Below are 15,000 nucleotides of genomic sequence, written 5' to 3' on the forward strand. Positions count from 1 at the left end.
GTGTTGGTTTCTCGCCTTCACTAAATTATACTTTGTCAGCCTTGAAAACAGGCTGCTGAGGTTTGATGAGCCTCATAATAGTCTCATTATTCACTTTCAGGAATAAAAAGGCTAAACTCTACCCCAGTCTTAGGCTAACTAAATCTCGATTAGCATGAACAAAAAGCTAAAGGCACCCCCACCACAAAAAGAGAGCTCATCCGTAACTTTCTAACGGCTGATGAGCCTCACAGTAGTCTCATAATTCATTTTGAGGACCCAGTAAGCTCCAAGTCTCCCCTATTGTTAGGTTGACTAAATCCCAATTAGCATAAACAAAAAGCTAAAGCGACAAGATAAATATTCAGTCCCTGAACCTCGCCCCTTCCCCCCCAAAAAAAGAGAGAGATCTTATCCGCAACTTTCTAACGGCTGGCTGCTTTTCGACATTTCAGGAGGAATGGGCTGACGAGATCGGGGGCACGGGTGGTCACTGTGGCTGCAACGTGACTGCGCTGGTGAAAGTCGTCAGATCCCATATCCCAAGAGGGCCACCTGGTACCACTGGGAGGGATGGTGTCCCTGGATCACCCGGGCTTTCAGTAAGTGGATGTGCATATATATATATATATATATATATATATATATATATATATATATATATATATATATATATATATATACATGTATATAAATATATATATATATATATATATATATATATATATATATATATATATATATATATATATATATACATACATATATATATATACATGTATATAAATACAGTATATATATATATATATATACATATATATATATATATATATATATATTGTTTATGCATATATATTTTTTCTTTTATGCACATTTTCTTTTTACTCACTGTAATTATCTGTCATTATCTATATAAAGCAACGCTAACAAAATAGCCTTATTTGAACGATAATCAACGAATATGCAAACGGTTGCCAAATTCTAATCAAGTTTCAAGTTTATCAGAAGATTTTTCTTTCAGTAACTGATAACTGATTTTAATAGTTGTTTCAGCTGTCATATATCTTTTGGCATTGTTCCTATCTTGTTTTATCTTTGCTCACTTTTAAATGTATATTATTATCTTTAGTGCATTGCTTAACCATTTCTGGAACATGATATGACTATTAAAATATTATTACTGCATCGTTCTTAACTACAGTTTTTATCAGTTTTTCTAAATATAATGTTCTCTTTACATTTTATCCGAAAATTCATTTTTATTACCATTTTCTATGGTAATGAAAATGGTATTAGAAATGAATTTTCGGATAAAATTCAAGAGAAAATTATTTCTTAAAATCTGACAAAAACTGTAGTGTAGGAAGAATGCAGTAAAAAATAAAATAAAAATAAAACATATTCATAGTCATATATAGGAATTGCCATAGAAAAATTATATTGAAAATAAATTTTAGGATTAACTCTTCCCCCCCCCCTTCCTTCAATGCCACGCAGGGTACCCCAGGCCCCCAGGGGGAACGAGGCGTCCCAGGCCGTCGGGGTGAAAAAGGTGACCGGGGGGAGTTAGGCGCCCCTGGACCCGAGGGACTCCAAGGGCCTAAAGGAGAACCAGGGGTGGACGGTACCCCAGGACCACAGGGCCCCGTAGGACCCCCAGGGCCACCAGGACCACCAGGATGGACATGGGGCAGAGAAGAAACCAAGACGGTAATTAATTAATATGAAATTTTTCCTCATTTGTTAATTTTATGTCATTTCGTGATGGCGTTTTGGAGGACATAATTACGGTTTAATTTTCGTTTAATGTTTTTTTTTTTTAGTTTTTTACTTTTCATAAATTTGTTACACTTTGAACTCGTTTTTCATTTTCACATTGTTTTTTATAGTTTGCGTTATTTGGTTATGGTGTCATTGCACGTTATGTGAGGAAAATGCATAGATGAAAAGGCATCGAGAAGACTTCTTTTCAAAATGAGAATTTTCTTCAGATGATATATATCTTTGAACTGATGCTGAATAATGACACGCATTTCAATATAGCTCTAAATATTCTGATTATTTCTCTTCTATTTACATCACTATTCATCAAAGGACGTTGTTCCCCAGATTATCAATATTATAAATATTCTCTTGGCAATATTTCCCATCCCAATCTCTCGACACTTCTATTTTTCTTCAATCCAACAATGACGTCACTACTAACACTAGTAACATTAGTGATACGGTAGGAGTTAGTAACATCAGCCTTTGAAAATTCGACGTAACATTCACAGCTGCATAAGATCAGTCGACTTTGTTCTGCTTATGCGTAATTTTTTTTTTATCTCATCCACACAACTGAATATAGGGGGCATATTTACAACAAAATTTATACTATACATCTACAAACACATTTAAGTTGATTATACGCATCTGGATATCAAAGGTCCATATGTAACCAAGATAAGCAATATATTTATATTTAAGATGTTTAAGTACAACTAGATTTAAGCTTTGCTGTATCCTGTATCCGTAATCGTATTCAGAGTTATATAATAGAAAATACTTTTAAGTTTTATGTGAATTCAAGTTCTGTATTCGCAATTAAATTCAGTCTGATTAACTTTAATCTGTATCTAAACACCAGAATTTAAGCTGAAAGCACACGACTGATTCTGAGCAAAACAACTTTAAAATTCATTACATTCGTATGGTTACTTTGACTTAGGCCGCCAAAAGCAAGATTTTAACACAGGATTTGCCTAATCAGCAAAATTCACAAAACTTTCTTTGGACTGATTTATAATTTGAAAATGTATGTATGTATGTATGTATGTATGTATGTATGTATGTATGTATGTATGTATGTATGTATGTATGTATGTATATATATATATACATATATTTACATATATATACAATTATGAATTGACCAGTTCTTAGAATTTATATATATACTCGTACATATATGTATATGTATATATATACATGTATATAAATATATATATATATTTATATATTTATAAATAAATATAATATATATATATATATATATATATATATATATATATATATATATATATATATATATATATATATATATCTTACTACTAGAAGCCAATGGAATGGGCAACCCAATATCCTCATCCAGCCCAGGTCAGAAAAACAAAAATAAATAAGAGGTGGAAGCAAATTCAGCGAAGGTGAACCCCATCATGGAAAAAGACAGAGGGGGAAAACAGAAACATATGAAGAATTCCAGAGCAAATGTCCCATAACGGAAAATAATACCGACTAATTAAATAACCTAATACTCCTAATGTAAATAAAGGACGCATAGTACTACTCGCATAATTGGGACGATTAATAAAAGCGAATATTACGGAGTCATACGACGCAGCCGAAAAAGGCCTCGGCACAATTATAACTTCTAATTGCCCGGGCAAACCTGACAGTTTCGGGCGCGCATGTACGCGCGCATGGACCCATGCAAGACCTATTTCAGAGACGAAATTAAAGATACTCGGCTTCAAGATATGGATTTTTTGACGTTTTCGTAACATGGCGCGTTTTTTTTTTTTATTTGCTATTTTATTTTTTCACTTCCATTTCCACTTGACTAGTTAATTACTACTTTACTATTACAATTGCGGTTACTATTATTTCTAGTTCTGCCTTTACTGCTAGCAGTACAGTATTACTTCTTTTTACTGCTAGTAGTACAGTATTACCCTTTTTTTATTTTTATTTTATATTTTTCGTTTTTTCTTTATTTTTTATGTTTTTATTTTTTATTTATTTATATTTTGCATTGGTGCTTGATCGCTTATTTTTTAATAGTTATTTACTCCTGCCATTCTTTTCAAGCTATAATACTACTGCCATTAATACTTCTACCGCTATTTTCCAGTCATGATGCTACTATGCTGCTGTTGATTACGAAATATAAAACTAAGAGGTTCACAGTTTTTCTTCTTAATTCCATTTATGTTTGATTACCCATTTTCCTTTCTCTAGAATGACCTCAGACATTTGTCATTTTAAATACCAGTACTACTATCTAATACTACTTGCTTCTAGGGTTATCTCGACAGAAGTTTTAATTTTTTGTTTGGCTCAAATTTTAATTTCCATCCAGGATAAACTGCTACTACCACTGCTACTGATATTATCACTACTTTTTACTACTGCTATCTTTTATGCACGCTGTTACTGCCATTTTAATTGCTGCTATTAGGAATTTTAAGTTCGTTGACACGAAGAAGTTCTGTATCAAAACGTATATATTGCAGAATTTTTGTGTGATATTTTCACTGTCTACTAAGGCTAATTTCTCAAATAAAATAGCATTTAATTTTGGCTTAAAGAAAATTTTGGTGGTCTGTTCATATTAGTAAACCCACATAGTTTAATATCTTATATATATATATATATATATATATATATATATATATATATATATATATATATATTATATATATGCATATATATGTACATATATATGAATATATATGAATATATATATATATATATATATATATATATATATATATATATATATATATATATATATATATATATATATATATATATATTCATATATATACATATATATGAACATATATGTATATATATATATATATATATATATATATATATATATATATATATATATATATATATATATATATATATATATATATATATATATATTCATATATATGTACATATATATGAACATATATGTATATATATATATATATATATATATATATATATATATATATATATATATATATATATATATATAAAACTACCTAAAGAACAACAATCGTACCTTTGCTAGCGTAACCTTCTGCTGAATCAGAGGGGCCTTCTTCGTCTTCATCGTATTCTCTTGCAAATGTCAAGTCACCAGCTCTCACCCACTCCTGTTAGAAAAAGAAGATAGTTAAAGGCAAAGTTATTCCAACCAGTTCACCTTACTCCTCTTCAGAAGAGGAAGAACACTGGAAAAAGAGCAGTTTTATTATTATTACTATTATTATTATTATTATTATTATTATTATTATTATTATTATTATTATTATTATTATTATTATTATTATTATTATTATTATTATTCAGAAGATGAACCCTATTCATAAGGAACAAGCCGACAGAGGCCACTGACTTGGAATTCCAGCTTCCAAAGAATATGGTGTTCATAAGAAAGAAGTAACAGAAGGTAACAGGGAATACAGAAAGAGATCAGTTATTATAACAAAAAATAAATTAACAAATTAATAAATAGATAAAATTGTAAGTAAATTACTTCTATGGAATCAATACGTGTGCTTTTTGTTTTAGTGAAATTTTATTTCTGACAATTCTTATCAATTCTTAAGTGATTTTGAGACTTCCCCAAAAATTCCAAGTGATACAAATTCCTTTTTTTATTTCCCATTCCTGTCTTTGATGTTGCTAGCCCGGGTGGATGCACCTATCTAGCTATCAGGTAAGACTGCCCTGTTGACGCAAAGAGGCTTGGTAGTTGATTGATAGCAGCAAACAGTAGCGGGGATAGTGGTAGTGACTGGTAGTAGTGGTGGTGGTGGTGGTAGTAGTGGTAGTTGCTATTAATTGAAGAGTTCTCGTTTTCCGCTTTCTTTTTTTTTTAGGAATTTTCTTGTTTCTTTTCTATAAGAATTTTTATTTTTGAATGTAATGTTTTCACATTGTAAGTTTTTATTGAAATTAAAGGTAACTTAATTTATAACGGAATAGCGCAACTTTGAGCTATCAACAAGCAACAATCAACATTGATCTGTCAACATGTAATAACACAACAATGAGCTATCAACATGCAAAAACTCAACATTGATCTATCAACATGCAGTAACACAGCATTGAGCTACCAACATGCAATGACACAACATTAAGCAATCAACATGCAGTAACACAACAATGAACTATCAACATGCAATAACACAACATTCAGCTATCAACATGCAATAGCACAACTTTGAGCTATCAACATAAAAAAACTCAACATTGATCTCTCAACGTCCAGTAACACAACATTGAGTTATCAACATGCAGTACCACAACATTGAGCTATCAACACGCAATAACACAACATTGACCCACAGACTTTTATTTTATTTGACTTTAATTACTAATTCACTTATTTTCATCATTTATTCTTGAATTCGTCGACTGCCAAAAGGATTTTATAATAAAAACCAAAATAACAATTTTTCATAGAGGCTGAAGGCTTCTTTATCTATTCCTTTGCAATGTAATTTGTTTGTTTGTTAGAAGCAAGTGTGTCGCGTTTTTTACACTGATTTGCATAGCCTGATCATAATACTGGAAGAATGCATGAAAGTAAAGTCTCAACTATTGATTTTTCTCTTCAGATACGTCTTGGCTATCTTCATACATTCTCTACATACATTTTTACGCCTTCATACATCTGTATACTTTATTATACTCTCATTGTCTAATACCTTATTTATCACAGTATGGCAATGAGTTAATATTCATTCATAAATGTTTCATTTTGCATTTTATCAAAAGCAATGCAAAAGCATTCGATTGTCTTAGCTTTTCACTTCAGTAGCGAAGTAATATAAAATATTCTATTCAGAGATTAACTTTAAACATCATAATGACTTAAACAGGAACATGAACACTTACAGTCAATTTGGTTATTGAGTAAAAATATTCATAATAATGTCGCAGTTTCAACATGAGGAGGACGAGAGAGAGAGAGAGAGAGAGAGAGAGAGAGAGAGAGAGAGAGAGAGAGAGAGAGAGAGAGAGATGATTCATCTCGCTATATAAATATTTAAACAAATATTTGAATATAAATCTAAATATAAATGTTTGGTAAAAATATTCAGAGTCATGTAATAGCTTCAACATAAAAAAGACTAGAGAGAGAGAGAGAGAGAGAGAGAGAGAGAGAGAGAGAGAGAGAGAGAGAATTTATCTCGCTATATAGACATTTCAATGTAAATATTTGAACATAGATTTAAATATAAATATTTGGTAAAAATATTTAAAGTCATGTTATAGCACCAACATAAAGAGAGAGAGAGAGAGAGAGAGAGAGAGAGAGAGAGAGAGAGAGAGAGAGAGAGAGAGAGAGAGAGAGAGAGGATTCATCTCTCTATATAGATATTTCAATATATTTAAATATAAATATTAAATAAAGATATTTGGCAAAACTATTTAAAGTCATGTTATAGCTTCAACATGAAAAGACAGAGACAGAGAGAGAGAGAGAGAGAGAGAGAGAGAGAGAGAGAGAGAGAGAGAGGGGGGCGGGGGTTTCATCTCGCAATATAAATGGCCCGAAAAACAATATTCTGGTTGAGAATGAATATCTGACATTTTTTAACTTGAAATATCTTAGTTTTCATTACTGGCTCAGCTATGCTATAACACAGAGAATGCTGAATTGATGAAAACGTAACAGAATTGACACTGCGCATGGATATTCTGCATCCTACACCAAAGTATTTTGAATATTACGAAATAAACCCTTTTTTTTGTATAATTTTGAGAGAATGGTGTGAACATAATAATTTCAGGATTCTGCTTATATATATATATATATATATATATATATATATATATATATATATATATATATATATATATATATATATATATATACATATATACATATATATAGTATATATACACACACACACACATATATATATATATATATACTTTCAATAATTTTTCAAATGATCGCCACGTATACTCCCTTACATTTATGCTTTAAAGTATTGTGAATGAAAACAATAAATATTTATAAGCAAGTATAGTAAGTCAGTCCATATAAAGGTGTCTTTCTTTTTTTTTTTTAATTCAGGTGGACGGAGTTATCGACCCAGACGTGATGCCTGTTATGCAAACTGGGGAACCAGGCGCCCCAGGAAGGCGTGGTCTTCCTGGCGAACCCGGACCAAGGGGCGTGAGAGGACACCCTGGGGAAAAAGGCGACCGTGGACTCCCTGGACCCAAGGGTACTAAGGGAGAAGAGGTCAGTTTTTAGTGAAATGGGTATTTTTTTGGTATCAGTCTCTGGATAATAAATGTAGTTGATTGGACGGTAATGGATAATTTTAGGTTGATTATTTTTTCTGTAGAGTAATTCAAAGTGGTGGAAACTGCTTGATTGGTTTTCTTAATATGTAAATGTTTCCTTATCCCGAAAGTTATTTAGATTTAATGTAGAGTAATTATTTCTTTATCCCTAAAGTTTCTAAGATTTAATGTACAGTAATTACTCTCTCATCCCTAAAGTTATTTAGATTTAATGTACGGTAATGGTTTCCTTATCCCTAAAGTAATTTAGTTTTAATGTGCAGTAATTTTTTCCTTACCCCTAAAGTAATTTAGATTTAATGTACGGCAATTCTTTCCTTATCCCTAAAGTTATCTATATTTAATGTACGGTAATTGTTTCCTTATCCCGAAAGTTATTTAGATTTAATGTCCATTTGCTGTTAAATGGTTATCTTAATATGCAATCTGTAATTTTTTGGTAATTTTTGTTCCTGCAGAGTACCTAAAGGTAGTTGAAGCTTTTTGGTTGGTTATCTTAATCTGCAATTTTTCCCTTATCCCTAAAGTTAAAAAGATTTAGTGCCCATTTGCTGTCAAATGAGGGACATGTTTCATAAATTAAGTCAGCTATCAGACCTCTATATGGTAAAACTTCATTCCTGACCTGAGACTTGATAAGGGGTATGGTGTTCCGGAATCCACGTTAACCGATAAGAAAAGCAAGTGCAACTCATCATAACAACTAAACCTAATTAACAAAGTCTTAACTTGGTGAGGCAATAACTCAAATAGCTATGAATACAATTTTCACTTGATCATCGGGAAAAACATGAGGCAGATTACAAAGGCGATGGGAAGCAGCATATCCCGTTAATGACTATATTTATTGTGACACCAGTCGGCCATACGATATCACTCAACCAATGGCTATATCTCTAATCTACTCCACCACTTCTCCTGCTGCAGGGTATTCAAGGCAGAAGTGGTCGCGTTGGTGACAAAGGAACTCGCGGTCCCCCAGGAGTAGATGGCCTGCCAGGCTCAGTGGGTCACAAAGGGCAGAAAGGTAGAAAAATCTGCACTTTTCTTAAATATTCTCAATAAGACTATGATATTCATCTGTTTATTTACTCATTTACTCTTTTACTTTTTCTAGGCTATGGTTCTCCTTGTGATCGAAATTTCTCCCTGGTCGTTTTTCTTTAACTTTCTTTACTCCCTTGGCTCTTCATTCAGTGCTCACAATCATTTTTTAACCAAACATCTCTTGCTCTTTCCTTGACTCTGTCAGTAAGATATTTCTCCAATTTTTTTTTCAAGATTTAATGTTTTCTATCCATTCTTTCTTTTCCCCTTCTTGAAGCGACTTAGGTCCTGCTGTTAGTTATGTATCAGATGTAAATATACACTATTATACATAAGAATGTACACATACATGACAATTAACTAGTGCCTATGAAGCTATCTCTGAAGGTAGGAGAGTTTACGAGAGAATGAATGAGTGAATGGCCCCATCAAGCTATTTATCATCTTGCATATAATATTTATATATTTTTTGCACCTTCAGGAGACAAAGGCGACATCGGAGAAGGACGCCCCGGCCCTCGAGGACCACCCGGCCTAAAAGGAAGTCAGTTCTACAGCCCTGAGGAACTTCGAACGGAAATTCTTTCTTCCCTTAAGTTCTTCGTCGAGAACAATGCCGGTCAAATAACCAACCTACGCACGAGTAATTAAAACCATTTTTTTTAGTCTAGCAGGACTTTTGGCTCACTTTCCTTTTAAATCTTTGCATATACTGTATAAAATGGATAGTGTCTATGTCTATATATTTCTATGATTATGGAATTCATAATTAATATTTCTGACTACTTCCTGTCTAATTCAAATTTTATTGGGCATCTGAGTACCATTTTACTGCTTTGAAATAAAAGCTTTCGCAAAATTGGTCCTGACTGACCGAAAGAGGTTATCTTGACTGTGTTGTTACATTTTAATTAAATGTAACCAAAGCTTTCTGAGATCAGTAACTGGCCCAAGGTGTTCATGCTAGAACAATCGGATTCCACAATAAGCTGTAGGTCCCGTTGCTAGGTAACCAATAAGTCTAATCCTTCGGGCCAGCCCTAGGAGAGCTGTTAATCAGCTCAGTGGTCTGGTTAAACTAAGATATACTTAACTTAGAACAATCGAGATAATGTTAATCAACATGAAAAGGAGATAATTCCAAGATATACTCGACATTATGATAGATATCCCACAGCGGTTTCACCTTCGATATATTATTAATTATTAAAACCTTCAGGCCAAATAAACATAAATACTGAAATTCTGAAACATAAATTTCTGAAGAAAAAACGTCCGCACGTGTATGGCTGTATTTCATTCTTTAAGATGAAAGCAATTTAGAAATTTTTATGCCCAAATTATATCCCAAAGGTACTAATTATTAAGTATTTTTTTCAGCTTACTTTTTTAGTTCTAATGTTCATTTATTCACTTAATCCAAATCCTTCTGCAGTTATGGCTATTTTTCATTCTTTAGCATGAAAGTAATTTAGAACTACGCCCAAATTATATCCCAGGGTACCAATTGTCAAGTAGTTTGTCTTCCTTTTTTTTGAACTCCAATGTTCATTTATACATTCATATTAATTCCAGCATTTATTTATTGACTCAATGCTATTCTCTGCAGTTGCTGAAAGGATCGAGATGGTGATGCCCAAGGGTGAAGACGGTCTTCCAGGAGCCCCAGGTCGGCCAGGTGCCAAAGGAGAGGAAGGACGGCAAGGCCCCCAGGGACCACCTGGATACCCAGGCCCTCCCGGACCCATGGTGAGGATAAGCTTGGATGAGGTGGAAGTGAATTTATATATATACGCAAAGACCGGCTGATTCTAATGTAACGAGATAGTTCAATAATTTAGGGTGATTGTTTGGGAGATGTTTCCTGAGCGTTTAAAGCTGTTACAAGTACATTATTTTTCAAGGGGGTCATTGGGAATTTTATCTTCTTATGGATACTAATTTAACTTTTAATCTCAGTTGAATAGAAAACCTGATTTTTCATCAAAAAAGGAATAGGGTTATATAACGGCAGAAATGCCATAGTTTGCTTTTATACTTTTTACTTTTAGTTAAGAATAAATCTGATTCTCTCTCTCTCTCTCTCTCTCTCTCTCTCTCTCTCTCTCTCTCTCTCTCTCTTATCCTATTTCATCATATACCAGGGTGAACCAGGTGAAGAGGGCCCCGAGGGAAGACCAGGAAACCCAGGACCTAAGGGTGAAGCAGGCGAACCAGGTCCTGTCCAACTAGCTAATGGAACAGTTCTCGAAGTTAAGGTAATTTTACCTGAATACAAAATTTTAAGAATTTCATTATTTTTGTCGCCGATTGTACTAAAAACAATTATTGCTTTCCTAGACGGAATAAAAGATACAAAAAAATCATTGCTCTCGTTGCCGATTGTACTGACAACAGTTATTGCTTTCCTAGACGGAATACAAAATGTAGAATGAAAATTGAAAATTTCATTCACTGCTTTTATTGACAATTGTACTAAAAACAATTATTGCTTTCCCAGATGGAATACAAAACAAAAAATAAAAATTTAATTTCATTGCTTCTGTTGCCAGTTGTGCTAAAAAATTATTGCTTTCCTAGACAGAATACAAAATAAAAAATAAAACTTTGAAAATTTCATTGCTTTTGTTTCCGATTGTACTAAAAGCAATTATTTCTTTCCTTGACGGGATACAAAATAAAAAATGAAAATTTTAACATTCCATTGCTTTTGTTGCCGATTGTACAAAAACCAGTTATTGCTTTCCTATGCGGAATACAAAATGAAAATAATTGTTTTTGTTATAAATTTCATCACTTTAGTTGCATTTACTATTGACAGTAAAAATTACTCTCCTTGTGTCGACTTTTACTTGGTACAAGAGGGTGAGAAAAGTAAATGTGAACCTATTTCTCATTAAAAACAAAACGTGATCAAGCTGACGTTTCATTTACATTTAAGATGGAATTTTTTGCTTCTTCGTCGCAAATTTTATTGTTCTGGCTGATAATTTTTTAATGTATTTTTCATTGTCAGGTTTTGTCGTCTTTCTTACGGCAACAAATCTATAGTGCAGCTTTACTGAACAGAAATGAGGAATAAAGAATAAAGGAAAATCTGCCTCCTGACATTTGAAATTGATATTAATGCTCGATGCCCTGTATACTTCTAAAGTCAATTAAAGTAAAAGTAAAATTGATAAATTAATTGATATGATATAATATATATATATATATATATATATATATATATATATATATATATATATATATATATATATATATATATTCTCATACAAATGAAGGTTGTAAAGTAAAATTCAATATGTCACATTTACGTACTATTTAATTAAAAGCAATTTTTTAGGTTTACTTGCTATCAAATAATATCATGTAACATACATTCATAAACCATCAGTCTTTTGAAACTCCATTCTCTCAGTTCCTCCAGCATTCCATTAGGCTCTTTCCAGTCCTTTGAAATTACATTAGATTCTCTCGGCATTAGAGTTGTCCTCCATATGCATTTGGAATTATATTAGATTCTCTCACCATTGGAGTTTTTCCAACCATTTACATTTGAAATTACATTAGATTCTCCCAGAATTTGAGTTTTCCACGATAAGCATTTGGAAGTACATTAGATTCCCTCTAAATTGGAGTTTTCCACCAAATTTATTTTTGAATTACATTAGATTATATCAGCATTGGAGTTTTCCGCCATATGCATTTTGAACTACTTTAGATTCTCTCAGCATTAGAGTTTTCCACCATATACAATTGGAATTAAATTAGATTCAGCATTAGAGTTGTCCACCATATTCAATTGGAATTACATTAGATTCTCTCAGCTTTAGAGTTTTCTACCATATGCATTTGAAATTACATTAGATTCTCTCAGAATTAGAGTTTTCTATCATATGTATTTGGAATTACATTACATTCTCTCAGCATTAGAGTTTTCTATCATATGCATTTGGAATCACATTAGATTCTATCTTTTAGATTCCATCTTCATCCATGGAACACAATTTCATTCACAATGGCCTATAGATGATGATCAGATTTGATCATTACCTTTTCGAAATTCATCAGATGTTTCTAATCCCTCCCTCTGCAGGGTCAGAAAGGCGACGCAGGTCTCAATGGCGCCCCTGGGAAGAAAGGACCAGCAGGTCCACCTGGTCCACCAGGTCCCCCTGGCCCCCCATCTCCCCCAGGTAAATAACGAAGAGATTTTCTAAGTACGTCATTCATTACAGAAAAATAAATAAATAGTTTCCATTTAATTTTGCTCCTAATGATCTAATCTAAAAGCCTGTCTAATGACTCATAATTTTAAAAAGGAATAAGTTTCTCTCTCTCTCTCTCTCTCTCTCTCTCTCTCTCTCTCTCTCTCTCTCTCATATGAAAGTATTAAATATAAAGATATGCCCTTAAACTTTTTATCGAAATACAGTAAAACTATTATCCCATAGTGAAGTGTGTTTGATAAAATTAGTTCGCAATTGTTATTCATATAACAAATAAACATAAACAGAATCACATTGTGATTCATATAACAATCAATGTGACTCAATAACAAATAAACAAAAACGGTATCAGATTGTGACTCAAATAACAAATAAACATAAACTATTATACGGCGCTTTAGTCATATATCTATACTGGACATCTCCTAATGACCAGCTAATTATAATTATCGTCTTACTTCTTAACGTCAATGAATTTATGCAACTAAATATCTCATCCCTTCGGTATTAATGCATGTACTTTATCAATCAAATTCGATCTGTAATTTCTAAATTAAGAGAATCCGTGTCTCAAAGTGGATTTGATTTCATCTCCGGAAGCTTTATAGTTACTTACATATGAATTTGTAATATTAATAAACTCATAAACATAAATACACACACACACACACATATATATATATATATATATATATATATATATATATATATATATATATATATATATATATATATATATATATAATGCACACACACATGTATATACATGTGTGTACGTGTATATATATATATATATACATATGTGTGTATATGGTGTGTGTGTGTGTGTATGTATGCATATACTGTATGTATAGATAGATACATAGATAATTAGATAATATACGTTCCTCTTTGAAAGAGAAAAAATCAGAGCCATTGAAACGATAAATAATGAGAAACCCAAAATCCGGGAAAAGGTGCAGATTAAAACCCAGTGGCGCTCGACCCAACACCTCTTAAATGAGGACAAAAATAAATGTCTCATTTACAAATTCAACTCTTATGTTTTTTTTCAAGGTCCCTACGCGACAACCCTAGACACAACATTCGCCGCTTACGACGGTTCTGGCATTAGAGGTGAAAAAGGAGAGAGAGGCCCACCAGGACCACCAGGCCCCCCTGGTCCCGCTACTAGTGCCATGGGGCGCGGTGCCTCGTATCTGGAAGGTGGCGTCTACGGACTTGTGGTAAGGGCGGGTCTCTGGGTGATGCTTCTTGTTCGAGATTCTTCCGGATGCCTTAGTCTGTCTATTTGAGTCTTGTTGTTATTCATCTTCTTCTTCTGTCTTCATCTTTCTCCTCCCCTTCCTCTTCTTTTTCTTCTTCTCCATCTTCTTCTTTTCAATCTGAAGTGATATGAAGCTAAGATTTTATATATAATTTCTAGGCGATGCTTCCTGTTCAAGTTTCTTCCTGATGTCTTAGTTTGTGTGCCTGGGTCTTCTTCTTCTTCTTCTTCTTCTTCTTCTTCTTCTTCTTCTTCTTCTTCTTCTTCTTCTCCTTCTTTTCAATCTGAAGTGATGCGAAGCTAGTGTTTTATATATAATTTCCCATTCTCTTTTCCATGAAACTTTTTGATAGGCTAGTTCATTGCATTACCAATGGAAAATAAAAG

At 32.6% G+C, this 15,000-nt stretch overlaps 1 protein-coding gene across 2 annotated transcripts in view; it reads left to right on the forward strand.

Moving 5' to 3' along the window:
- The window catches only part of LOC136848187 (collagen alpha-1(XVIII) chain-like), a 79,257-nt gene that overhangs the window by 50,418 nt on the left and 13,839 nt on the right, over positions 1–15,000 (forward strand). Inside the window, exons 5-14 of one of the 2 annotated variants that reach the window (XM_067120494.1) lie at positions 435–581; positions 1,477–1,689; positions 5,429–5,458; positions 7,832–8,002; positions 8,995–9,094; positions 9,596–9,757; positions 10,724–10,863; positions 11,259–11,372; positions 13,214–13,313; positions 14,403–14,572. In XM_067120494.1, the coding sequence (XP_066976595.1) occupies positions 435–581; positions 1,477–1,689; positions 5,429–5,458; positions 7,832–8,002; positions 8,995–9,094; positions 9,596–9,757; positions 10,724–10,863; positions 11,259–11,372; positions 13,214–13,313; positions 14,403–14,572 (1,347 nt within the window). The remainder of the gene's footprint in view (positions 1–434; positions 582–1,476; positions 1,690–5,428; positions 5,459–7,831; positions 8,003–8,994; positions 9,095–9,595; positions 9,758–10,723; positions 10,864–11,258; positions 11,373–13,213; positions 13,314–14,402; positions 14,573–15,000) is intronic. The other variant, XM_067120495.1, reaches the window with a different exon arrangement.

This window comes from Macrobrachium rosenbergii, chromosome 18, assembly GCF_040412425.1.
Source record: "Macrobrachium rosenbergii isolate ZJJX-2024 chromosome 18, ASM4041242v1, whole genome shotgun sequence".
NCBI lineage: Eukaryota > Metazoa > Arthropoda > Malacostraca > Decapoda > Palaemonidae > Macrobrachium > Macrobrachium rosenbergii.